General features: G+C 57.1%; 1 protein-coding gene across 9 annotated transcripts in view; it reads left to right on the top strand.

Annotated features, from left to right (window-relative positions):
* The window catches only part of WIZ (WIZ zinc finger), a 29,693-nt gene extending 6,283 nt beyond the window's left edge, over window positions 1–23,410 (top strand). For 2 of the 9 annotated variants that reach the window (XM_049877224.1, XM_049877225.1), the window contains exons 3-13: window positions 1,262–1,334; window positions 3,698–5,832; window positions 7,771–8,121; window positions 12,374–12,544; window positions 13,350–13,853; window positions 14,822–15,220; window positions 15,753–16,301; window positions 17,677–18,204; window positions 18,370–18,789; window positions 19,109–19,304; window positions 20,113–23,410. In XM_049877224.1, coding sequence (XP_049733181.1) covers window positions 1,262–1,334; window positions 3,698–5,832; window positions 7,771–8,121; window positions 12,374–12,544; window positions 13,350–13,853; window positions 14,822–15,220; window positions 15,753–16,301; window positions 17,677–18,204; window positions 18,370–18,789; window positions 19,109–19,304; window positions 20,113–20,272 — 5,486 coding nt within the window. In that variant the 3' untranslated portion in view covers window positions 20,273–23,410. Of the gene's footprint in view, window positions 1–1,261; window positions 1,335–3,697; window positions 5,833–7,770; window positions 8,122–10,923; window positions 11,202–12,373; window positions 12,545–13,349; window positions 13,854–14,821; window positions 15,221–15,752; window positions 16,302–17,676; window positions 18,205–18,369; window positions 18,790–19,108; window positions 19,305–20,112 lie in introns of those variants that run through there. The other 7 variants (XM_049877226.1, XM_049877227.1, XM_049877228.1 and 4 more) reach the window with 7 other exon arrangements.
* The last annotated feature ends 611 nt before the right edge of the window (window positions 23,411–24,021 follow it).

The following is a 24,021-nucleotide window of genomic DNA, read 5'->3' as shown; positions in this document are numbered from 1 at the left end:
CAAGTACTTAACCGTTTGTACCACTTAGGGACTCCAGGGCACAGAATGGCCCTCCTCGAAGAATGATCTGGCCTCAAATGTCCATAGTGCCGAGGTGGAGACACCCTGTTCTGGTCAAAACAAATCCTCATTTCCCCCCACCACCACGCTCACCTTCCAGAAGCCATGCAACAGTCATAGCCATTTTCATGGGTTCTGTAGAAAGACCTTGACTTTCTGACTCCCCCTCTTATTCCTGGCTCCTGACAGTCAGCTCTCAATTTCCTGGGCAAACTGGACAGTGGGGATTGGAAAAAGAACCAGCCGCCGCTTTAGTCATCTTCCTGGACCAGCCACAAATTGAGGCTCTGGACTGGGCACAGGCTCCCCCAGTGTGTTAACCTTGGCACAGGCAGTTGGCTCAGCCCCTGACTGGCATGCTTGACCACACATGGCAGACAGAGGACACAGGGCAGGATTTCTAGGGTCGCCCCAGGCATCGGCTCCACAGGTAGATAATGGAGAGTTGGCTTTATCTGTGAGGGGTTCCAGGAGGGAACTCAATTCCAGGGCATCAGCCTGGAAGGGGTTCAGGAGACAGGGATGGACCCCTGTGGCTCCACATTTATCCTGCAGCAAATATCTAATGGGTAGCCACTGGGGTGCTGCAGTGGACAGGGCAGGCTAAGCCCCGGCCCTCAAGGAGCTTTTGTGCTAGCTGGGGAGACAGGCCTTTAAACCTCCTAAAGAGTCAGCTGGGCAGTTTCAGAGGCTGCAAAGAAAGAAACGAAGCAGGTGATGAGAGAAAGTCAGAGGGGCTGACTTTACTAGTGGCCAGAAGAGGTGACTTTTCGGCTGGCTGTGCAAGAAGCCAAGGAAAAGGGTGCTGCTCCAGGCAGAGGAATAGCACATGCTAAGGCCCCACAGCCTGAAAGAGTTAGGTGGGCTTGAGCCATTGTGAGGGGTGATCGGGGGAGTCTGGATTTTATTGTAGGTATAATGAGAATCCAGGCAAGTTTTTACCAGGGTTTGCTGGGTAGGGGGAAAGAGAGGACGGTTGGAAGGCAGCTGGCCTCTGGCGTCCCCCAGGAGAGCAAAGGGGACTCCTCCAAGGAAGCCCTTTGCAGAGCTCAGGAAAGTGGAGTTCAAAGGCATCTCAGGGAGAGGGACTGGGAGCCAGCGGGGCCCTCCTGAGGCACCCGGCAAGGCTTCTGGGGCTGGGGTGCAAAGGGCCCCAGGCAGGGGGCCCCCAGCCCCTCAGGGTCTCCACTCTCTGTTACAGACGGGCAGCCCCATCCCGGCCTCAGCGAAGCCCTCCCCCGTGCCACCTCCGCCACCCATCGGATCAGCAGCTGGTGAGTGCCATGCTGGCCCTGACTCAGGGAGGGCAGGGAGGCCAGGGGGATATGCCCAGGCCCCAGAGAAGCCCCAGGGATTGAGACGGGATCAGGAGGCCAGGCAGGAGGCGGCGGCCCCAGCAGGCAGCCCTGGGCATGTGCTGGGGGAGGGGGGCAGGATGAACACAGACAGTCAACTCTCATTATCCCTGCCAGGAGCGGGGCTCACGTGCGTGCCAGAGGGGTTAGAGCCTGGAGGTTTGACCCTCGGAGTCCTGTCCCCACAAGGAGACCCTTAGAACAAGGTCTCTCTGAGCCTCAGTTTCCTCATCTGTAAAATGGGAGTCAATAAGATGCCTTGAGAACCCAGGGGCAACAATGCTGATGGTAGCTACCATTCATTACACGGTTTTGCAGGTGCTGGTTTTTAATGTCATATCAGGATTAGTAATGGCTATCCTATCAGTTATAGATCAGGCCCCTGGGTGGTGCAAATGGTTGGCACTCGACTACTAAACTGCAGGTTGGTAGTTTGAACCTACCCTGTAGTGCCATGGAGGAAAAGCCTGGCAATATGCTTCCATAGATTGTTGTTGTTAATTGCTGTCAAGTTGACTCCGACTCATAGCAATCCCATGTGTGCAGAGTAGAACTGCTCCGTAGGGTTTTCAAGGCTGTGACCTTTCAGAAGCAGGTCACCAGACCTTATTTCCAAGGCACCCCTGGGTGGGTTTGAACTGCCAACCTTTCAGTTTATAGTTCAGCATTTAACTGTTTGCACCACCCGGGCCAAGAAAACCCTGTAAAGCAGTTCTCCTTTGTAGCACATGGGATAGCCACAAATCGACGGCAACGGATATATCAGTTACAGAGCCCTTGCTTTATGCCGGCGACAGCCCTGCACAGAGGATATTCCCGTAGCATCCCGTTCATACATGGAGCTTAGTGAGGAGACCCCATGATCTCTGCTTGGCCTCTCTACGGAACCCGTTTCCTCATCTGTTCCTAAAAAAAAGCCAACTGCTGTCGACTTCAACTGATGGAGACCTCACTGTGCTCCACAGAGTTTTCAGTGGCTGATCTTTTGGAGGTAGATCACCAGGCCTTTCTTTTGAGGCACATCTGGGTAGACTTGAACCTCTAACCTTTGGTTAGCTGCTGAGTACATTCACTGTTTGCACTAGGGACTCCCATCTGTTCCATGGGAGTGATCAATACCCCTTCACAGAGACAGGCTCTTGAAAATGAAGGGAGATTGATCAGGAAAGGAAAGGCATCAGTAGAAGCATTTCCCCAACATTAAGTGGTGTCATCCTCACCCCACACCTCATAGGGTTGAGGTCCCCATTGGAAACAGAGCAAAATCCGGCTTAATGAAGTGGATTTTTAACGTGTCATTTAAATAAGCGACTGCTTCATGTTAAGTTTTCTTTGACCACAAGCATGACAAAGCTCCTTAGACATGCATGAGGACCTAAAGGCTCCTGGTTCTTGGGAACCATGCCCATTTTTAGGATTGGAAAACTGAGGCCCGTAGATGTTGCCTTTCCTTACCCTGGAGGTCAGAGGCAGAACGGGGACCTTCAACCTCTCCTGGCTGTGTCCTTCCAGCCTCCGGCAGGGGAGACATGAGGAAGAGGCGCATCCCTGAAGCCATCTGTCACAAAGTGAACTGTTACCAAATTGGCTGTGTAATCTGGGGTGGAGGGAGTGACTGAAATTAACTCAGCTAACCTAGTTGGGGAGGACCAGGCAGAAGCCAGAGCCTTGGGCCCTTCCAAGGAGGAAATGAGAGTTGACTGTGCCACCAGACTTGGAGAAACTCCTTGGAGGTGGCCCCATCCCTATGAGCACCCTCCCACCATGATGCAAGGGAGCTGGGCTATGTAGAGAGGTGCATCCTGAGAGCTGAGCCTGGGTTTTGACCCAAGGCCTCTGGAAGGGTCCACATATACACCCCACTGCCCTCCACCCTGATGTTGTTAATTGACGCTGAGTCGTTTCCAACTCATGCTGACCCCATGTGTGCAGAGCAGAACTAATCCATAGGGTTTTCAAGGCTGTGACCTTTCAAAAACAGATCACCAGGCCTTCCTTCTGAGGTGCCTCTGAGTGGATTCAAACCACCAGCCTTTCCGCTAGTAGTTGAGCCCTTAACTGTTTGTGCCACCAGGGACTCCCCTGCCCCCTACTCTAGCCTCCTAGAAACTACCCTATGGAGCAGTTCTACTCTGTAGCAAATGAGGTCCCCTGCTCCCTCTAAGCTGCCCTTGAGCTCAGTACCTGGATCCTACCTCAGGCTACCTGGGGGACCTCCCTCTGCCCAAGGGAGGGAAACTGAGGCCCACAGCTAACCTGTCCCCATTGGCACTTCCTTGCAGCTTCTGGGATGGAGGTATCCTGGACTTCCGACCAGGCTCCTCCCCACCTCACCTCCTGGGCCACTTAACTGGCCCCCATGATGGCCAGGGGCCCTGGGATGACCCCCTAGTCCAGGAGGCCAGGGAGGGCATCCCTTCGGAGCAGAGGTTCGAGGACTCGGTCATTGTGAGGACCGTGAAGCCCCACGCCGTGTTTGAGGGCTCTAGAAGGCTCTTGCATCGCCACCAGGGGGGACCAAAGCTGGCGGAAAAGGGACCCTGTGGTCGCTCCAGCCTCCACTGGCTTGAGGACTCAGAGGAGCGGGTCCCCCACCAGGACATGAGGCTACACCTGGACTCCTTCCAGAGGGTCCTTGTGCCAGCAGACAACCCTCGGACGATGGCTATAGCAGTCACGCAAGGGGACCTAGTGGACCCCAAGGCGCTGGCCCTACCATCTGAGTGGAGCCTGCCAAGGGCTGCCTCGGAGGTGGCCACACAGACCTGGACAGTGAACTCGGAGGCATCTGTGGAGCGGCTGCAGCCACTGCTGCCACCTCTGCAGACTGGGCCCTACCTGTGTGAGCTGCTGGAGGAGGTGACTGAGGGGACAACCAGCCCTGACGAGGATGAGGACGAGGACGAGGAGCCGGCCGTGTTCCCGTGCATCGAGTGCAGCATCTACTTCCGGCAGAAGGAGCACCTCCTGGAGCACATGAGCCAGCACCGCCGCACCCCGGGCCAGGAGCCCCCAGCTGAGCTGGCCCCGCTGGCCTGCAGCGAGTGTGGCTGGGCCTTCACTGACCCTGGCACCCTTGAGCAGCACCGGCAGCTGCACCAGGCCTCCCGGGAGAAGATCATCGAGGAGATCCAGAAGCTGAAGCAAGTACCTGAGGATGAAGGCCGGCAGGCACGGCTGCAGTGCCCCAAGTGTGTCTTCGGCACCAACTCCTCCAAGGCCTTCACGCAGCACGCCAAGCTGCATGCACGTGAGCACCGTGGCCTGGAGGCTCCAGAGCCCTATGGCAGTGGTGGGGGCAGCAGTGGGGTTGGCAGCCCAGGCTCCGAGGCCCCCAGCCTCGCCTTCAAGCCCTACGCGTCAGCCCCAGGCCTCAGTGCCTGCGGCTTCTGCGGCTTCCCCGCACCGAGCGAGAGCCTGCTGAGGGAGCACGTGCAGTTTGTGCACGCCCGTCCCCACTGGGATGATGGCGAGGCTTTTGAGGAGGACCCCGCCAGCCAGCCAGGCACTAGCCAGGATGCATATGCTCGCTTCCCCAATGCTGCTGAGGACTACTTTGGCAAAGCTGAGCCACACTTGGCCTCCCCATGGCGGGCGAGTCCTTCTGGGTACGACCCCAGTCTGGCCTTTGGGCCAGCCTACCAGCAGCTGAGCATGCAGGATTTCCCACTGTCAAAGTCTCCCCTTTATGGCGCCTTCCAGAGGCCACTCGGAAAGCCAGCCTATTCCTCCCCATTAGCATCCGCCCCTTACCCCGTGCAGCCAAGAAATAAAAGCTCTGTCTACCCGCTGCACCCACAGGAGCTGGAGGGTGCTGTGGGTTGCGAACTCCTGGGCCAGCTGGGGGACCAGAGGCACCCCTGGAGCAGAGAGGAGGATGACGTGACCCTGATCTCTGAAATGGACTTTACCCCCGAAAACCGGGTCTCTCCACCTCCAGCTGTCACCCTCATCCCACAGCTGGCTCTGGAGCTCAAGCGGACTTTTCAAGGAGCCCTGCAGGCAGCTGAGGGCTCACAGGCCCAGCAACAGCAACTCCGTAAGATGGTCCCAGTTGTGCTGGTGGCAAGGCTCGGGCCGCAAGTCATGGCAGCGGCCAGGGCACCCCCAAGGCTGCAGGCTGAGGAACTGGGGCTGGGAGGTGCCCACCCCCTGGACTTCCTGCTGCTAGACGCACCGCTCGGTGGTCCACTGGGGCTGGACACACTCCTAGATGGGGACCCAGCGGACCTGAAGCACGAGGAACGGAAGTGTCCCTACTGCCCGGACCGCTTCCATAATGGCATTGGCCTGGCCAACCACATCAGGGGCCACCTTAACCGCGTGGGTGTCAGCTACAATGTGCGGCACTTCATCTCAGCCGAGGAAGTCAAGGCCATCGAGCGCAGGTTCTCCTTCCAGAAGAAGAAGAAAAAAGGTAGGGCAGCTTCAATGCAGCACCTACCTCCAAGACCCAGGAGGTGCAGGGCTGGGCCCAGAGCACACTCACCTGCCCTTGCTCTAAATCCCCCCGTAAACTCAAAACCCGTTGCCGACCAGTCGATTCCGACTCATAGCGACCCTGTAGGACAGAGTAGAACTGCCCCACGGAGTTTCCAAGGAGCACCTGGTGGATTTGAACTGCCAACCTTTTGGTTAACAGCCATAACACTTAACCACTATGCCACCAGGGTTTCCAAAATCCCCCCTTAACTTAGCACCCAAAAAACAAAACAAAACAAAAAACCAGCCCTGTTGCCATTTAGCCAATTCTGAGATTGACCTCATGTATGCCAGAAAAGGACTGTGCTCCATAGGGTTTTCAGTGCTAATTTTTTGGAAGTAGATTGCCAGGCCTTTCCTCTGAGGTACCTCTGGGTGGACCTGAACCTTCAGCCTTTCAGTTAGCAGCCAATTGGTTAACCATTTGCACCACCCAGGGACTCTTCAACCAGTTGCTGTTCAGTCAGCTTTGACTTACAGCGACCCCATGTGTGTAAGAGTAGAACTGTGCTTCACAGGGTTTTCAATGGCTGATTTTTCAGAAGTCAGGCCTTTCTTCTGAGGCACCTCTGGGGGGACTCAAACTGCCAACCTTTCGGTTAGCAGCTCATTGCATTAACCATTTGTGCCTCCCAGGGACTTCAAGCAGGGTGAAGTCGGGGCCTCCCTCCAGGAAGACCTGGGGGCCACAGCAAAGGCCCCCCCATTGGTGGATGTATGAGGACGCCCCAGTGCCCTGGTCATATCAGCAGCTGGAGAAGGGATTCTGGGCAGAGGAGTCAGCTGCAGGCAGGGAATTCTATTTATTCTTTCGTTCGACAAATATTTATTGAGTGAGGTTGCTTGGGTTCTGGGTACCTGGGGACATAGCAGTGAACAGAAAAAAGTAGGCCTTGTTCTCCTGGTGGTCACAGCCCAGACTGGTGGGGTTCTTGGAGGCTTCATAACCCTCCCTCACCCCTCAGGATGCCTGTGAGATTACACAGGTTCTCAGGTGCCAAGGCTCTTGTTCCAGAGATCTGTTTCCAACGCAAACATCGGGTGGTTCTGACATTGGCAGATATGGAACCTATTTGGGGAGAGGCTGATCAAGTGTTTGAGTGAATGAGTGAGTGAGTGAGTGTGTGAGTATGCGCGTGTGTGTGTGTGTGTGTGTACGTGTATATGCACACGCTGGGGATGGCAGGGAGCCAGGGGACAGATAGCCATGAAACCAGGCAGTTATGACATGACATCATGGAGTGATCAGGGCTGTGACAGGGGAAGCACAGGGAGCCAGGGAAGCCCAGAGGAGGCCCCTCACTCAGCCTGGGCAGTCCGAGAAGGCTCTAGAATATCCACTGGTTCATCTAATCAATATTTAATTTATAGCATTGGTCATTTTTCCCACCACTTGCCACTGAGATGACTCCAACTCCTGGAGACCCCATGTGTGTCATGGTAGACCTGCTCCATGGGGTTTTCAAGCCTCTGGCCTTTTAGAAGCAGATTGCCAGGTTCGTCCAAGGTGCCTCCGGGTGGGTTCGAAGTGCCAACCTTTTTGCTTAGTAGTTGAGTGCTTCACCAACTGTGCCACCCAGGGACTCCATCGTGGTCATATGAGTAAAACTAGACCTGATCTCTAGACATGAGAAGGGTGTTAATCTAAGACTCCCCACATGATGGCAAGTCCACAACTGGAGACTGTTTCTAAGGGAGAGGTCCCTGGCGCTGGGAGATGTGGGAGGGAAGGACCTGGAGGTCAGGCAGGAGGACTTCCTGGAGGGGGAGTGTGAATGGCAAAGGAGAGGAAGGCAGTGCAGGGTGGCTATGTTATCTGCAGAGGTGAACAGCCCTGGTAACAGGGCTGGAACTGTAGGGCCACCCTCTCCAGGCTGCTGTGTCCTCTCTTCCTCTGCAGTGGCTAACTTCGACCCGGGCACCTTCAGCCTTATGCGCTGTGACTTCTGCGGGGCTGGCTTTGACACACGGGCTGGCCTCTCCAGCCATGCCCGTGCCCACCTGCGTGACTTCGGCATCACCAACTGGGAGCTCACGGTCTCACCCATCAACATCCTGCAGGAGCTGCTGGCCACCTCAGCGGTCGAGCAGCCCCCCAGTCCACTGGGTTGTGAGCCTGGGGGACCACCTGGTGCCTATCTCACCTCCCGCCGGCCCCGCCTACCTCTCACAGTACACTTCCCGCCCACCTGGGCCGAGGACCCTGGACCAGTCTACGGAGATGGTAAGGGGAGGGAGTGGGCAGGGCAGGGGCCTGACCCTTTCTGGGGGCCCCAGGGGATGGAGGGTTGGGGAGCACCAGTCTACTTTCTGGGAAGCACTATGAATTGCTTTACAAAGCACATTCATACTGTCTTCACAACCACCCTGCCATGTGGGGTCATTTCTGTTTTATTCAGGGACCGGATTGAATCCCGTTGCTTCCTCGTGCTTCCTGATGATGATCAAGCAAACATTTACTGAGCTCTTCCTGAGCCTCTTAAACCAACACAAACTCATTTACATCCTCACAACACCTCTATATGGAAGGCATTATTATGGGCCCCATTTTACAGATGAGGAAACTGAAGCACAGAGAGCTTAACTGACTTGCCTGAGGTCGCACAGCTGTCAGTAGTGCAGTCGGGATATGAAACCAGGCAGCTGGGCTCCAGAATCCTTGCTCTTAATGACACCTTGTATCTAGGAGGAAAAAAAAAGTTGCCGTTGAGTCAACTTTGACTCATGGTGACCCCGTGAGTGTCAGAGTAGAAGTATGCTCCACAGGGTTTTCTGTGGCTGATTTTTTTGGAAGTAGATCACCAGGCTTTTTTCTGAGGTGTCTCTGGGTGGAGTTAATTGCCAACTTTTTGGTTATCAGCTGAGTGCTTAACCATTTGCACCACCCAGGGACTCCTGTGTGTCTAGAGCAGTGATGTCCACTAGAATGTTCTGAGATGGTGAAGATGTTCTCTGTACTTCCCAAGATGATCACCACGAACCACGTGTGGTTGCAGAGCACTTGAAATGAGGCTAATATTAGGCTAGTGGCTACCCCGTTGGACAGCGCAGTTCTAGCGTCTAGATTTGATGACTCCTAAATTTTCTGGTAGCACTGATAACCCCTTCCATTAATCAAGCAATTCTGTGTATTGAGATTTTGACCTGTATCATCTCATTTATGCCTCAAAATAATTCTGTGGGGTAAAGTATTATGTTGCTGTTTTACAAATAAGGAAATGGGTGTCATCTGCTTTGCGTGGCCACATAGCAGCAGGGCTGGACTTATAAAAAAAGCATCATGTTGGGTGGTCTCTTTGGTGGACAATGGTTTGGGAAATCCCATAGTACTATTTGATGGTGGTGTCTAACACTGGACACCATGTGGGAAGTGGACAAGGTAAAGGACCCAGCCTAGCAAACCCTGAGTTTGTGGGCACCTTTACTGAACCTAGAGGCAGAGAAAGCAGCTGTGCAGAGGAAGTGGCCTTTGTTGTTGTTAGTTGCCACCTAGTTGGCTCCAATTCATGGCGACCCCACGTATGCGGAGTAAACGGTGCTCCATAGGGTTTTCAAGGCTGTGACCTTTTGGAAGCAGATCACCAGGCCAGTCTTCCGAAGTGCCTCTGGGTAGGTTGGAACAGCCAACCTTTGGGCTAGTAGTCGAGTACTCAAAACATTTGCACCACCCAGGGACTCCTGGTGGGTTTGGAGACATGGAATCATCCAGGTGCTGGCTGGAGCTCCCCTCCTTGTTTTTCCTAACTGCAGCTTTCAGGGTGCTACCTAGATCTGTACTCTGGGCTCAGCTGGATGCAACTGTAAGCCCTTTCACCTCTGAAAGGCAGTCAGGGTCTGCAAAGCCGAAGGTGGGCTACCAGAGCCCCCTCTCCGCCTTTGACAAGGAGAAAACTGAGGTTGCACCTTGGCGACAGGCAGAGTGGGGACAGGCGTCTTGCCTCTGCTAAAGGTTGTACCCTGGGTGCTCGGCTCACACACCTGGCTTGCTTTGCAGTGTCCCTCTCTGGGTTGGTTGGGAGGTGGAGCTGGCTCTTGGGATGGCTGGGGACACAGGAGGTGGTATGTCAGCTCCAGCCCTGCCCCTTTTTTTCCGTAATCATCCCAGCAGAGGTCTTCAGAGCCCTAGGTATCAGACTTACGCTCCTCACTGGGCACCCAGGCCAGGCACCTGGGATAAGGAACATGTGTCCAGCAGCTGAGTCGTTTCTGCTAGATGACCAGTGTGACAGGCCATTGGAGTGTAAGTGGTCAGCCTACAGACAGGAGGTGGGGTTGGCGCTGTCCTGGCTTTATTTTTGGGAGGGAGGGCTGTGACCACCCTTTCAGTGGGCACTTACTTGTTGGTGGGTGTATAAAGATGCTGGAAGTTACCTGGAGAATGGCCAAGACTAGGGACCAGGTCTGGGTACCCCATGTGCCCTGTCCTTAGAAGCCTCCCCTTCCCCCTAAAGGGGCCAAGGGGAGGCGGTGCCAGGTCTGGGGCGGAGCAAAGGTCAAATTCTGGCCCCACCCAGCTGTCAAGGCACCGCGGGGTGGGGGGCAGCCTGTTTAGTGTTGGGGGTAGGGACAGGGAGTGCTTGGAAGACGATGCCGGCTTTGAGGGGGTTCCCAGCACTGGACAGCGCCGTCGGGGGACAGTTGAGTCCCAGTATTATGTCGAGGGGACTCTCATGACTGGGATCGGGCGTCTTCCAGGATCCCGGACTGGAGAGCGAGACTTCAGGAAAGGGAGTGGTCCCACTGGCCCGTCGGGGCTCCAGGGGCCTGGATGCTGTTACGCGGGGTGCGTGGGGCAGGAGTCCCGTTTTGGCCTTAGGATGCGGGGAGAGGGGAGGGCGGTCCCGCCCGGTCGGGGATCGGCGGCTCGGGGGTCGGCTAGCCAGGCGCCAGTCCGCAGGGCCGGGACCCGTGTTCCGCTCGCGTCGCTCTGCTCTCGGCCGGCCACCCTGGGCGCGCCCCGAGGGGCGGGGCGGAGCGGGCTCGGCGTTGGCGGCGCTCGGCGCTCGGCTGCTCCCGCCTGGGGCGGCCGGCCCGCGTGCGCCGGTGCCAAGATGGCCGCCTCCACCGCCCAGTGCCGAGTGACAAAAGCGGAGAGCAGGGCGGCGGCGGGGCCGCGCGCGGGGGGCACCCGGGAGCGCGCGCCCTCGGGGGCGCCCCTGCACGGTCCCCCGAGCCCGGGCCCCGCCGCCCCCCCAGCGCCGCCGCCGCCGCCGCCCCCACCCCTGCCGCCACCGCCGCCGCTGCCGCCGCGGGACGGGCCCAAGGCCGAGCCGGAGCCGGGGCCCGGGCCGGCGCCTGCGCCCGGTAAGAGCCTGCGCCGGGAAGGACAGGGAAGGAAAAGTCCGCGGTCTGCCCGGCCCTGCCGCCACCGCCGTCCGCCGCCCAGTCTCCGGGACTCCCACTGCTCCCGGCCCTCCAGTCGCGCGGGCCCCGGGCCTCCTGTCGCCGGTCGCCGGTCGCCGGGCCCCGGTCTCGGAAACACTCCCCGCCGCCGTTCCGGGAACCCTTGCCCCGTCTGACAGACGCCCTCTTCACTCCTTGGAGCGGCCCTGCCACGGTTCTGGGCCGCTCGTCCGCGGAAACAAACTCTCAGCCGGTCACCTCGGCCCTGATACGGTCCCTGCCCCAACTGACAGACGCGCCCATCCCACCCGGAGACTTTGACAAAAGTCCTCAGTGGCCTCCGGCTTGTTTTCTTGCTCCTTCCTGTACGACACAAACTGAGCAGGGAACCTTCCTGGCTCCTTGCCCCATTATGTATTCCTCTTCTTGGCTCATCTGACACACAGCTTCTTCATCCTCAAACTCTAATCTTGAGGCTCACCAGGCCTTCCAGGACCCTTTCCTTAAAAAATTAGACTGTGAAAACCCGCTATTGATTCTCCTTCCCTACACACCTCTCGTCCCAGGAAGCTCCCTGGCCTGACATTTGTCTAGAAACTTCAGACAAAGTTCTCTAAGTCCTGCTCTACCTATCCCCAGTCAGATTCCTAATGGTCCAGGCTCCCCGTTCTCACTGTACCCCACTTGGGACTCAGCTTGTGATAGGGAGACCACCCCCGACCCCCCACTGTCCTCTGCAGACACAGCTCCTGCCACCTTTTCTAGTGGAGATTCACTTTGTCCTCTGCTCCCCACCTTATCTTTGGCCTCTGACCCTGGTCTTCCCTTGTTGTCCTGACTGCCCCACTTCCCCCAAGACTGACAGATCCTCCCTGCTCCCCAGCCAAGTTCTGTCCCAAGACCAGAGGAAAAGCATCTCGGTTCAGGCTAGCACGGCCTCTCCTGGCCTCTCTACCTTCTGGGGGTGAAAGTTGCCTCCGCTGTCAGTGGGTGGTCTCGGTGTCCCTGGATTGCATTGGTGCTGGGGGTGATGGGTGGAGCCCCAACTTCATTCAAAGATGAGTACGAGGGCCCCCTCAGTCCTCCTGGACTCCAGGCTGGCCTGGGCTGAGCCTGTCTCCCCAATCCCGCAGGCCTAGGTTCTGAGGAGAATGCAATGGTGCCCATGGACCTGGGCTCCCCATTGCTCCCCAAGAAGAGCCTGCCTGTCCCTGGGCCCCTGGAGCAAGTGGCCAATCGGCTGAGCAGCAAAGTGGCTGCAGAGGTTCCCCATGGCAGCAAGCAGGAGCTGCCGGACCTGAAGGGTGAGTTGCCCAGGCAGCAGGCAGGGCAGGGGTGCTGGTCACATTTACAGGGGAGCTCTTGAGCCCAGGTGCTAGTGTGGGGCCTTAGGGTGGCCTTGGCTTTCTCTGTGAGGCCCTGCCGGGAGGGCACCCAGAGAAGCAAAGGGCACTGTGGTCAGGAGCTCGTACTCAAACCCAGTCACTTACCGACTCTGTTCTTATGCAATCTTGTGTGATCTTCCGTGAGACCCCAATCTGTCCATCCGTTGGTCTTAAGGCCGTTATTGCGTAGTAACAGGCACCGCTCTAGACCCCAGGAATATGATGTGAACAAAGCAGACTTGGTTCTTGCCCTTGGGGACATTAAAGTGGGGGGGGGGGCGGGCAGAGACGCAGATAGGCAGGAGCGAGGGCTTTGCAGAAGAGTACAGGGATCACTGGAACCGGGGCTACCAGCCCAGCGTTGAGTGCATAAGTTGAACTGCCAAGGGGGGCTGGTGGATCAGAATTTGTGTGAAACCTGTTACTAGGATCCTTGGGTGCACTGGAGATCTGAAAGGAGTCCCACTGGCCAGGCGTAGTAGGCTCCCTCCTGCCACACACCCTTGGACACAATTCTTCCTCTCTGTGAGACTCAGTTTCCTTATTTGCAAACTGGGCAGGCCCATTCCCGCCTCAGTGTGGTGACTGTATGGAGTAAGGGAACTTGACAGAAGTGAAAGTCTTGCAGGGTCCCTGGGGTGAGTGGGGCTGGGGAGTGGCTGTAGGTATACAGGGCCCAGGTAGCATCACCGCCTGCCCTCTGGACCCCTGTCTTGCCCTCCAGCCCAGAGCCTGACCACCTGCGAGGTGTGCGGTGCCTGCTTCGAGACTCGAAAGGGCCTGTCAAGCCACGCACGCTCCCACCTGCGGCAACTGGGGGTGGCTGAGTCAGAAAGCAGCGGCGCCCCCATTGACCTCCTCTATGAGCTTGTCAAGCAGAAGGGCCTGCCTGATGTGTCCCTTGGGCTGCCGCCAGGCCTGGCCAAGAAGTCCAGCTCGCCGAAGGAGGTGGTTGCTGGAGCCTCGCGCCCCGGCCTGCTCGCCCTGGCCAAACCCCTGGATGCCCCCGCTGTCAACAAGGCCATCAAGTCACCACCTGGCTTTTCGGCCAAGGGCCTATCTCACCCCCCCAGCTCCCCGCTCCTCAAGAAGACACCGCTGGCCCTGGCGGGCTCCCCGGCTCCGAAGAACCCCGAGGACAAGAGTCCCCAGCTGTCTCTGAGCCCCCGGCCGGCTTCCCCAAAGGCACAGTGGCCCCAGTCGGAGGATGAGGGGCCCCTGAACCTCAGTGAGTGTGGGTCCCAGGAGCTGAGGGGGGGTCCCAGCACCGGGAGGGCCCAGGGTGAGGGCAACAGGGACTGTAGCTCCTGCATTCTGGGTCTGTCAGGCCAGAGGGAGTGTCAGGGTGGCTGAGTCTCCCTTTGGGCCACCTGCACAGAATCCTTCCCTCGCTATTCTTCCCCTGAGGCCTGGCCCAAGCTGCTGAGCCTGCCAGGGGCATCCTCACCACTTAGCGGCAGCTCTGCCTTCCCTGGGACCCAGGTAGGGGCAGCGAAGGTACCTAGGGCTGCGCCTTGGGCCCTGTGCAGGCAACCAGGTGGTCTTTAATTTGGCCCTGTCTCCGTGCGCCTCTCATCAGCCCAGCTTCCTGGCCATCCCGTGCTGGGAAGAGGTGTCTCCAGCTGTGCCTGGGGTGGAGCTGCACGTATGGGCTCAGCAAATAGGGTTCAGGGAGAGATCCTCCAGGCAGAGTGGGCAAGGGTTAGCAAGGGTGTTCCTTAGGACAACAGACCCTCCCATACATCGTGGACATTAGGGTTGGGGTCCACCCAGGACTTAGCTCCCCGCACAGTGGGGCACCGTGTTGTCCCTTCACACTCTGCCTCCACTGAGTCCACTGAGGTTCCAGGAGCAGGGCCCTGGGCAGATGTGCCTTTGGCTGTGAGATACAGCCAGGTAGGGAGGGCCCTGCTATCCACCTCATGCGGCTACCATCACCAGGACCCCTGGGGTTGCCACTGCCTCTCCGTCCTGAATCTGTATGCTCTCCATCCTCCCCCCCTCCAGCGGTGCCCAAGGGTTAGGCCAGGTAGGGACCAGGCCCTCCTGCCTTCCAGAGCCTCATAGTCCCTGTGCGGTGTGAGTCTTGGACCCCCTGCTGCCTGGTCAGCTAAGTGTCTCTGCAGCCCTCCATCCTCCAAGCCCAGGGCCGGCCGAGGTGGCGGCCGTGAACCCCCCTGTGTTTTGTCTCCGCAGCTTTAGATAGTGACGGGGGCCGAGAGCTGGACTGCCAGCTGTGCGGTGCCTGGTTTGAGACCCGCAAGGGCCTGTCCAGCCACGCCCGCGCCCACCTGCGCCACCTGGGCGTCAGCGACCCGGACGCCAAGGGATCCCCCATAGACGTGCTCCACGGGCTCATCAGGAGGGACGGCGTCCACCTCCGCCTCCCATCGGGGCGCGGCGCCCTGGCCCAGCCGGGGCGGCCTCCTCCTGCCTCCGCGGCCCTCTCCTTGCTCCCCCCCCCACCGCCGGCCAAGAGGGCCAAGCTGAAGGCTGTGGGTGCGGCAAGCCCCTGGGGGAAGCAGGACCTCTCGGCCACCGCCACTGCTGGCATTTTCTGGGCCTCTGATGTGGAGCCGGCTCCTCTCAACCTCTGTAGGTTCTCGCTTCAGCCGCCCCCCCTCCCTGCGGGCCCTGGTGCCCCTCCCTGGGGGTCGTGGCCCCTTCCAGCGGGGGCAGGGAGGAGACGTGGGCTTGGGCAGTGGCCCGGCGCTGCCCAGAAATCTTGTTGGCAGTGAGCTGCTGGGCCCTTGCTCTTGGCCTTTGAACTCCATGACCTTGACCCTCCCTGAGAATGAAGGCCAAGGGGCGGGTCCTGCCTTTTGGTGTAGAACATGCCCATGGTTGCCCCCGATCTGCAAGGCCTGTGGCGCCTAGAGGCCGCTTAGCTCCCTCGTTCCTGTCCTTGCTGGCACATGTCCTCAGAGCTGTGGAGTCTTGGTGCTGCCCCTGCCCGCTCCTCAGCCCCTCGCTCACACTTGCCCTCCATCACCACCCCAGGTATTAGCCAGCTGCCGCCCACACCCAGCTGGCCTGGACGCTTTGCAGGTGGCGGCACTGCCATCCCCAGCTGTCTGTCCCTGGTGCTGACTGTCCCTCTTTTCTTGCCTCCCCCCGCCCACTGCAGCCTCGGGCCCCGAGCCAACACGCGACATCCGCTGTGAGTTCTGCGGGGAGTTCTTCGAGAACCGCAAGGGCCTGTCCAGCCATGCGCGGTCCCACCTGAGGCAGATGGGCGTGACCGAGTGGTATGTCAATGGCTCGCCCATCGACACGCTGCGAGAGATCCTCAAGAGGCAGCAGGCCCACTCCCGGCCCGGTGGACCCCCAAACCCGCCGGGACCCAGCCCCAAGGCCCTGGCCAAGATGGTGGGCGGTCCAGGGAGCTCGTTGGAAGCCCGCGGCCCTGCCGATTTACACCTCTCGCCAATGGGCAAGAAGTTGCCGCATCCGTCAGGCAGCCCCCTGGGCCACTCACCAGCTGCTTCTCCGCCCCCCACGGCCCGGAAGATGTTCTCAGGCCTGGCTGCCCCCTCCTTGCCCAAGAAGCTGAAGCCTGAACAGATGCGGGTGGAGATCAAGCGGGAGATGCTGCCCGGGGCCCTTCACGGGGAGTCACACCCGTCTGAGGGGCCCTGGGCGGCGTCTCGGGAAGACATGACCCCCCTGAACCTGTGTAAGTGACCCTGGGGCAGGGCAGGGACAACAGCGAAGGGAGCTCCTCTCTGCCTCCCCATGGGGTACCCCAAGCTCTTTGAGGTAAAATGGAATAGGGGAGACGCAGGCCCATAGGATGAAGAGGTAGCTGGACATCTGTACATTTCTGCTACTCAGACCCACTCCTGGTGCCAAATTGTGTCACGCCAGATGCCAGGGTGGCAAAAAGGTTCCGTGCCGTCTTCAATAGATTGGTGGTGGCTGCCAACCAGATTCTGAGACAGAACGACTCCAGGGATCAATTAGTGATGTTTACTGGGGGCAGGCTGGAAGTGGATGTCTCTACAGTGTTTTTTTTCTTTTTTTCTTTGGACATTGCTGGTAATTGAGTAGGAGTACCTGGGTGGCACAAACAGCTAATGTGCTCAGCTACTAACCAAAAGCTTGGAGGTTCGAGTTCACCCAGAGGTGCCTTGGAAGAAAAGCCTGGTGATCTGCTTCCAAAAAAGTCCTAGCCTTGAAAACCCCATGGGGCACAGTTTTACTGTGACACACATGGGGTCACCACAAGTTGGGATCAACTCAGTAACAGCTTTTTTTTTTTTCATTTTAAATAAGTGCTTAAAATTTGCAGTCAGGCTTGAGTCTAGGTCTGGGTTCCTCCACAATCTAGCAATAAGTGGCTTTGGGCGAGTTTCCTCCATTCAAAGGGTGGATGTCAGTGGTAGTACGAACCCCACAGGGTTTCCTACGGCTCGAGTGGGATCCAGCACTTCGCTAAGTTCCCGGTGAGAGAAAGCGCTCCGTAGGCAGTGGTTGTGATGTCACCTTCGCTGGCTTCTCACTCCGTGCCCAGAGTCACCAGGCTGGAGTGCCCCCGAGGTGACGTCCACCATGTGCCCACTCTGCACCATGTGTCTCAGGCTGCTATGGCTAGAGACCCTCCTAGTAGCACCAGGAGGTGGTAGTTTCAGTCTCTATTTTCCAGAGGAGGAAACTGAGGCTCAGGGAGGGGAAACAGGCTCAGAAGGGAAATTGAGGCTTAGGGAGAAGTAACTGATGCTCAAGGAAGGGAAGCCAAGGCTCAGGAAGAGGAAATGGAGGCTCAGGGAGGGGAAGCATCTTGCCCAGCATCACATGGGGTCAGCAGCAAAGCTGGCATTTGACCCCAAGAGCATAGGCAGTGCTTTTTCGGCACCCTCCATGGTGTCCCGGGCAGGCAGTGTGAAGCCTGCTGGGATGTGTGCTGAGGAGAGCAAGCGGCAGGACTGAGTGTGGACAGGGCCTCTGGGGCACAGACAGGAAGTGAGCCATTTGGGTCAAGCTCGGAGGCTTCCCGCACACAACCACCACCTCCTTCTCCTCCTCCCCCGCCCCACCTGGACTCTCTGCAGCATCCCGGGCTGAGCCAACACGTGACATCCGCTGCGAATTCTGTGGCGAATTCTTCGAGAATCGCAAGGGCCTGTCGAGCCACGCGCGCTCCCACCTGCGACAGATGGGTGTGACCGAGTGGTCTGTCAATGGCTCGCCCATTGACACGCTGCGGGAGATCCTCAAGAAGAAGTCTAAGCTGTGCCTCATTAAGAAGGAGCCCCCTGCCGGCGACCTGGCCCCATCCCTGGCAGAGGAAGGGCCCCCCACCGCCGCCCCTGGGGTCCTGCAAGCTCCCCTGCCGCTGGCACCCCTGGTGGGCCGGCCTGGCAAACTAGGAGTGGGGCCTGCCCAGGTCCCCCGCGAGCTCAGCCTGACGCCCATCACAGGAGCCAAGCATTCAGCTACCGGCTACCTGGGCACGGTGACAGCTAAGCGTCTGCTGCAGGAGGACCGCCTCCTCCCCGCGGAGGTCAAAGCCAAGACCTACATCCAGACTGAACTGCCCTTCAAGGCCAAGACCCTCCATGAGAAGACCTCCCACTCCTGTAAGCAGCGGGTGGGGAGGGCCATGCCATGTGCACACTGACCCCAGGCAGTGGCCCCGTGGGGAGGCCCCAAGAGAGGTGGGGTTGGCCCCCGGCCCAGGGCGGGGTGTCTGGGTCCTCAGGCCCCCTCTGAGACATGGCTCAGTAGCACCCCTCCACCCGCAGCCACCGAGGCCTGCTGTGAGCTATGTGGCCTCTATTTCGAAAACCGCAAGGCCCTGGCCAGCCACGCACGGGCACATCTGCGGCAGTTTGGCGTGACCGAGTGGTGTGTCAATGGCTCACCCATTGAGACGCTGAGCGAGTGGATCAAACACCGGCCCCAGAAGGTGGGCGCCTACCGCAGCTACATCCAGGGTGGCCGCCCCTTCACCAAGAAGTTCCGAAGCGCAGGCCATGGCCGTGATGGTGACAAGCGGCTGGCCCTCGGGTTGGCACCTGGTGGCCTGGCCATGGTCGGCCGCAGTGCTGGGGGTGAGCCAGGTCCTGAGGCCAGCCGGGCAGCTGATGGCGGGGAGCGGCCTCTGGCAGCCAGCCCACCAGGCATGGTGAAGGCAGAGGAGCACCAGCGGCAGAACATCAACAGTGAGTGCCAGCAGGGCAGCTGGGTGACCTTGTGTGGGTCTGCTGACCCCATGTCCTCACACTCACATACTCACCGTTGCGTCCAGTTGTCTGCATCGTTGTCACATCCTGATCAGTTTGCTCATTTAATCTGTAATTACTCACCTGTCACTCATCCGTCCACCATCCCACACTGTCCCAAGACCCATCCAGGCAGTGTTCCACCACCCGCTATCTTGTCAACAAGCCCCCACCAGCCTCCACCCCCTGGTTGCTGGAGGCAGGGACCTCCCCAGTAGCCTGACCCTCAGCTCACCTCCCACACCTCTCCCCTGCTCAGAATTCGAACGCCGACAAGCCCGGCCCCCGGATGTGGCCTCGGCCCGGGGTGGCGAGGAGGCTAATGACCTGCAGCAGAAGCTGGAGGAGACGCGGCAGCCCCCGCCCCGGGTCCGGCCGGTGCCCTCCTTGGTGCCCCGGCCCCCCCAGACCTCACTCGTCAAGTTTGTCGGCAATATCTACACCCTTAAGTGCAGGTATGTTGCCCCCAGGGAAGAAAGGAGCCCACCCAGTGGGGGCTGGCCTGCCCAGAGCCTATGGATGGCACTAAGACTCTGCCATTGAGTGTGGCTGGGCCCAGCCTGAAAGCTCCTCACAGAGCATCAGGCTAAGACCCTGAAGCTTGGTAGTTGGTGAGTCCTTATTTCAAATCCCAACTCTGGTAGTTATTCAGTTTACTGACTTTGAACAAGGACTTACCTGCTCCTTGCCTCAATTTTGTAACCTATGAAACAGGTCAATGGTACACCTACGTAACAAATCTGTTTTGAGGATTGAATGAGTTTAGTATCTATAAAGCTGTCAGAACTAGGCCTGGACTTGGTGCTGGGAGTGCAGAAAGAGGGGTCTAGGCAAGTTGGTGCGTGACTGTGAGGAGGTGGATAGTTGTGAGTTAGTACCCTCTCCAGTCCTGGAGCCCCCTGAACAGGGCCTGCTTCCCTTTGCCTTCTCTCATCTCAGATCACATGCCTGCCTCAAATACATGAGGTATTTGGGAGACCAAGTGGTCCTTACCCAGCCCCAGAACCAGCAGACTGCCCTGAGCAGAGATAGGGGGCTCCAGGGGGCCCCACCCATGACCCTATAAGGGATACAGGTAGCTGTCCATTGGGAAACATTTGGCTTCTGGGCACCCTTTCCTCAAATCCTGGGCTTTATCCCCACAGAGTAGCACCAGGTACCTGGTGCCCAGGACTTGGCCAGGTTGCTCAGGGACATGGAGGGCTACACTTACACCTCTCCTGATAGCAATGACCACTCCTCCCTCTCTGTTTTCTCCCGCAGGTTTTGTGAGGTAGAATTCCAGGGGCCCCTCTCCATCCAGGAGGAGTGGGTGCGGCACTTACAGCGGCATATCCTGGAGATGAATTTCTCCAAAGCAGACCCCCCGCCCGAGGAGCCCCAGGCCCCGCAGGCACAGACAGCGGCAGCAGAGGCGCCCTAACACAGAAGCATTCCAGACTCCCTCTCATGCCACCTCTATCTCCTTTTCCTTCTCTGTGTCCTCGTCCTCCCCTCTTTCCTCTTTTCCGTTTCCAAAGGAGCAAGCCAAAACCTCAAACCGGTGCCCCCTGGGGGCCGGGCACACTACAGCTGGGGTGCCGGGAGCCAGCTAGCTGCCCATCCCCCAGCCCGAGGACTCTGGGGCCACAGGGTATCTTCCTGCAGCCCATACCCACCTGATCGGGCAGGGGCAGCACCTGGGTCTTGGTGGCAGCTGACCTGGTCACAGGGGGGCAGTGTTCCCCTGTGCCCAGCAGCCAGGCAAGGCTATGTCTGCCACCTATGACCATTTGCAAAGACCCCAAAGACCCTTGTTCTGGTTCCCGCTCGCCCCGTGACTATCCTCTCACATGCACACACATGCAAACACACGTGCGTGCATGCACACACACGCACCTTGCGAGGCCCGGGATCTGCCCCAGCCCCCCACTTCCTGCGTCGAGCAGCCCCGTCACGCCATGGTGCTTGCTCAGGGGAAGCCATGCTCCCTCTGCTGGGCCCCCTGGGGCCCGGGAGGCCCCCACTGAGCCCACGATGCCACGGAAACCCTCATTGGCCACCCCCCTCCCTGAGGGGCCTTCCCAGCTGGGAAGAGCTCAGAGCTCAGAGCTGACAGCTATGTCCTGCCGTGTCTAGGCCCCCCAGAGCCTTGGGGGTCCGGGGGGGGTGGGACTCTTCTCCCCCCACTCCCAACCTGCCCCCTTCCCACCTTTTCACTGTTGCTTTCTATGTATAGCTCCCTAGACCCTTCACTTTTTTAAAAATGCGTTTTGTGTAGAGAATAAGGAACGTCGATCTTTTTAATTTGCAATCCTGGGCCAGGTAAATACCGGGAAGGCTGATTGACCTTTTAACTTTTTCCAGTGGCAACCTTTTGGTTATCGATGTACCTAGAAGTCTGTAAATTAGATTAAATTTCTCTTCTGGAAACACACCGGGGCAGGCAGCCAGCGTGCGTGTTTCTCTTGGGTGGACAGGCTGGCTTTGGCTGCCAGCCAGGGCTGGGATTGGCCTGGGCTTCCTACTGACCACCAAGCCAACCAGGCCCAGTTGGGGACGAGCCGAGTTGCCCAGCTGGCAGCCCTCAACACCCTGGGTAGTGGGAGTCTCTGGCTGGCTGGGGGGTGACTCATGTGAGCAGAGGAGATGCTACCCAGGGCTCCAGGAGGCTGGTCTGTGCAGGGAGCCAGGGCTGGGAAGCAACTGAGGCTGGGAGGGCTTTCTAAGGGCAGGAGCTGTCCAGCAAGGGAGTGGGGGCCTATGGAGGGAGGGAGGAGCAGGAAGCAGCCAGAAGCATTCCATGGGGGGCCAGCAGGAAGGACCTGACCTGGAGACAGGTGACTTCTCTGAAGATACATGCATCCTGAGCCCTGGTGACATGAGGGAAAGAAAGGGGAGCACTGACTCCCTTGCGATGTTATTTACATGCTTGTGCTGCAGATGTTTGTTGAACATTTCTGAGATTTCAAGAGACCTCGTTAGCTGCTCCTTGTTGATCACATGCTGTTTTTAACCTCACCACTGTCGCTAAGTCCCTGGATGTTGCCGATGGTTTGTGCTGAACTCGAAACCTAAAGGTTGGTTCAAACCCACCAATCAGTGCCACGGAAGAAATGCCTGGAGATCTGTTACCACTAAGATTACAGCCAAGAAAACCCTATGGAGCAGTTCTCTGTAACATTTGGACTCACCGTGAGTCAGAATTGACTCCACATCAACCAACAACAATCCCTCCTACAGTCAGCTATTGGAGATGTCTGTTGTTGGCTACCTTCAAGTCACCCATGACTCCTGGGAACCCCATGCACAAAGAAATGAAGCACTGCCTGGTCCTGCAGCACTTCCATGATGGGTTGCAGTTTGGATCATGGTGATCCACAGGGTTTTCAATGGCTGATTTCCTAAAGTTGATTGCCAGGCCTTTATTCCTAGTCTGTCTTAGGAAGCTCTGCTGAAATCTGTTCAGTATCATAGCAACACGCAAGCCTCCACTGATGGATGCTTGGTGGCTGCGTATGAGGTGCATTGGTCAGGAATCCAACCCGGGTCTCCTGCGTGGAAGGTGAGGAGTCTACCATTGATCCACCAATCCCCTGGAGATGGCTGACTGCAGTGTTACCTGTTTGTGTCCTGCCTGACTCTACTGGATTTTTTTATTCGAAAGAGCTGAATACAGTCCTTGCCATAGAGGGATCTTTTCCTAAAACATTTCTGAACACATCCCTTCTCTGCTTAAGCAATACTATTCTCTCTCTCAATGGTCTATGAGGGCCGTGGGTGTTAAATCAATAACAGATGGGGTGAAATGAGGGCCGGGGCAGCCAGTGCTGTGAGTGACGCTCTAGGACCCAGGAGAGGTGCTCTAAGCCTTAGTTTTGGAGACCAGGTAAGCATCCCTTAGGGGTGACACGGAGGGGAACCCCAAAGCTGGAGTACACGTCAGTCAGAGTGTTGTGTGCTGCTTCTGTGGTTTCTCACTTAACGCATCAAAACCTTGCCCCACATGGCCGCAAGTCCTGTCTGCCTAAGCCCCAATTTGAGGGGAGGATTTTTTTTTTTTGTCAAAATATTACAAAACATGCCATCTCGACCATTTCTACGTGTTATACTGATTGCATTCTGCAAGTTGTGCCAGTGTTCTTGCTATGCTTTTCCAAATCACTCCACCACCATGAACATAAACCCAATGTCCCCTAAGCAAAAATTCTCCCTTTGTCCCTTCCCCTGGTAACCAATAATAATCTTCGGTTTCTATATATTTTTTATGTAAGTGAGATCACACAGTATTTTTCCTTTTGCAACTGATTTAGCATGATGTTTTCAAGGCTCATCATCTATGTTGTGGCGTGCATCAGGACTTCTGTATGGCTGAGTAATATTCCATTGTGTGTGTACACCGCATTGTGTTAATCCATTTAACTGTCGATGGACATTTGGGTTGTTTCCACCTTTTGGCTGTTGTGAAAAGTGCTGCGATGAACATTGGTGTATGGGGAGTTGCTTTTTTAAAAAGATTTTATCATGGAGAATTCCAGTCATACAAAAGTAGCGAGAACAGTAAAATAAATCTGCATCTACTCATCGATTTTCAACTCATGACCAATCTCTTCAGCTATATCCCCTCCCTCCCCAACCCTGTTCCCCTTCTCTGTCCCCTCCTTTCCCCCCTGAATTATGGTGGAGCACATCCTGACCACCAGATCAATTAATTTGCTAATGTGAGTGTTTCAGTATGTTTCTTTAAGGTATATGGATTCCAAAACAATGCCATTATTACAGTTAAAAGTCCCTGGGTGGTGCAGACAGCGAGCAAACTCAGCTGCTAACAGAAAGGTTGAATGTTCAAGGCCACCCAGCGGGTTCCTCAGAAGAAAAGCCTTCTGAAAAGTCAGCCATTGGAAACACTGTGGAGCACATTTATACTCTGACACACATGGGGCTGCCGTGAGTCAGAGATGACAGTAACTGATTTTTTATTACACCTAAAAAATTGATGACAATCCTTAACTTCAAAAAGTAGGTCGGCAACAGGACACTTTAAAAAAAAAAAAAAAAAAACGTTTTAAGTGAAGCACAGCAAAAAGCATACAGGTCCTAACTCTACAGCTGGATGCATTTTCACAAACACACACACACACACTACGTGTTTGCCTTCTTGTCTGTCAAATTGACTCTTAGAAATTATTAGAT

This window comes from Elephas maximus, chromosome 3 (genome assembly GCF_024166365.1).
Source record: "Elephas maximus indicus isolate mEleMax1 chromosome 3, mEleMax1 primary haplotype, whole genome shotgun sequence".
Lineage (NCBI taxonomy): Eukaryota > Metazoa > Chordata > Mammalia > Proboscidea > Elephantidae > Elephas > Elephas maximus.
This window is presented reverse-complemented; position numbering and strand designations above follow the sequence as displayed.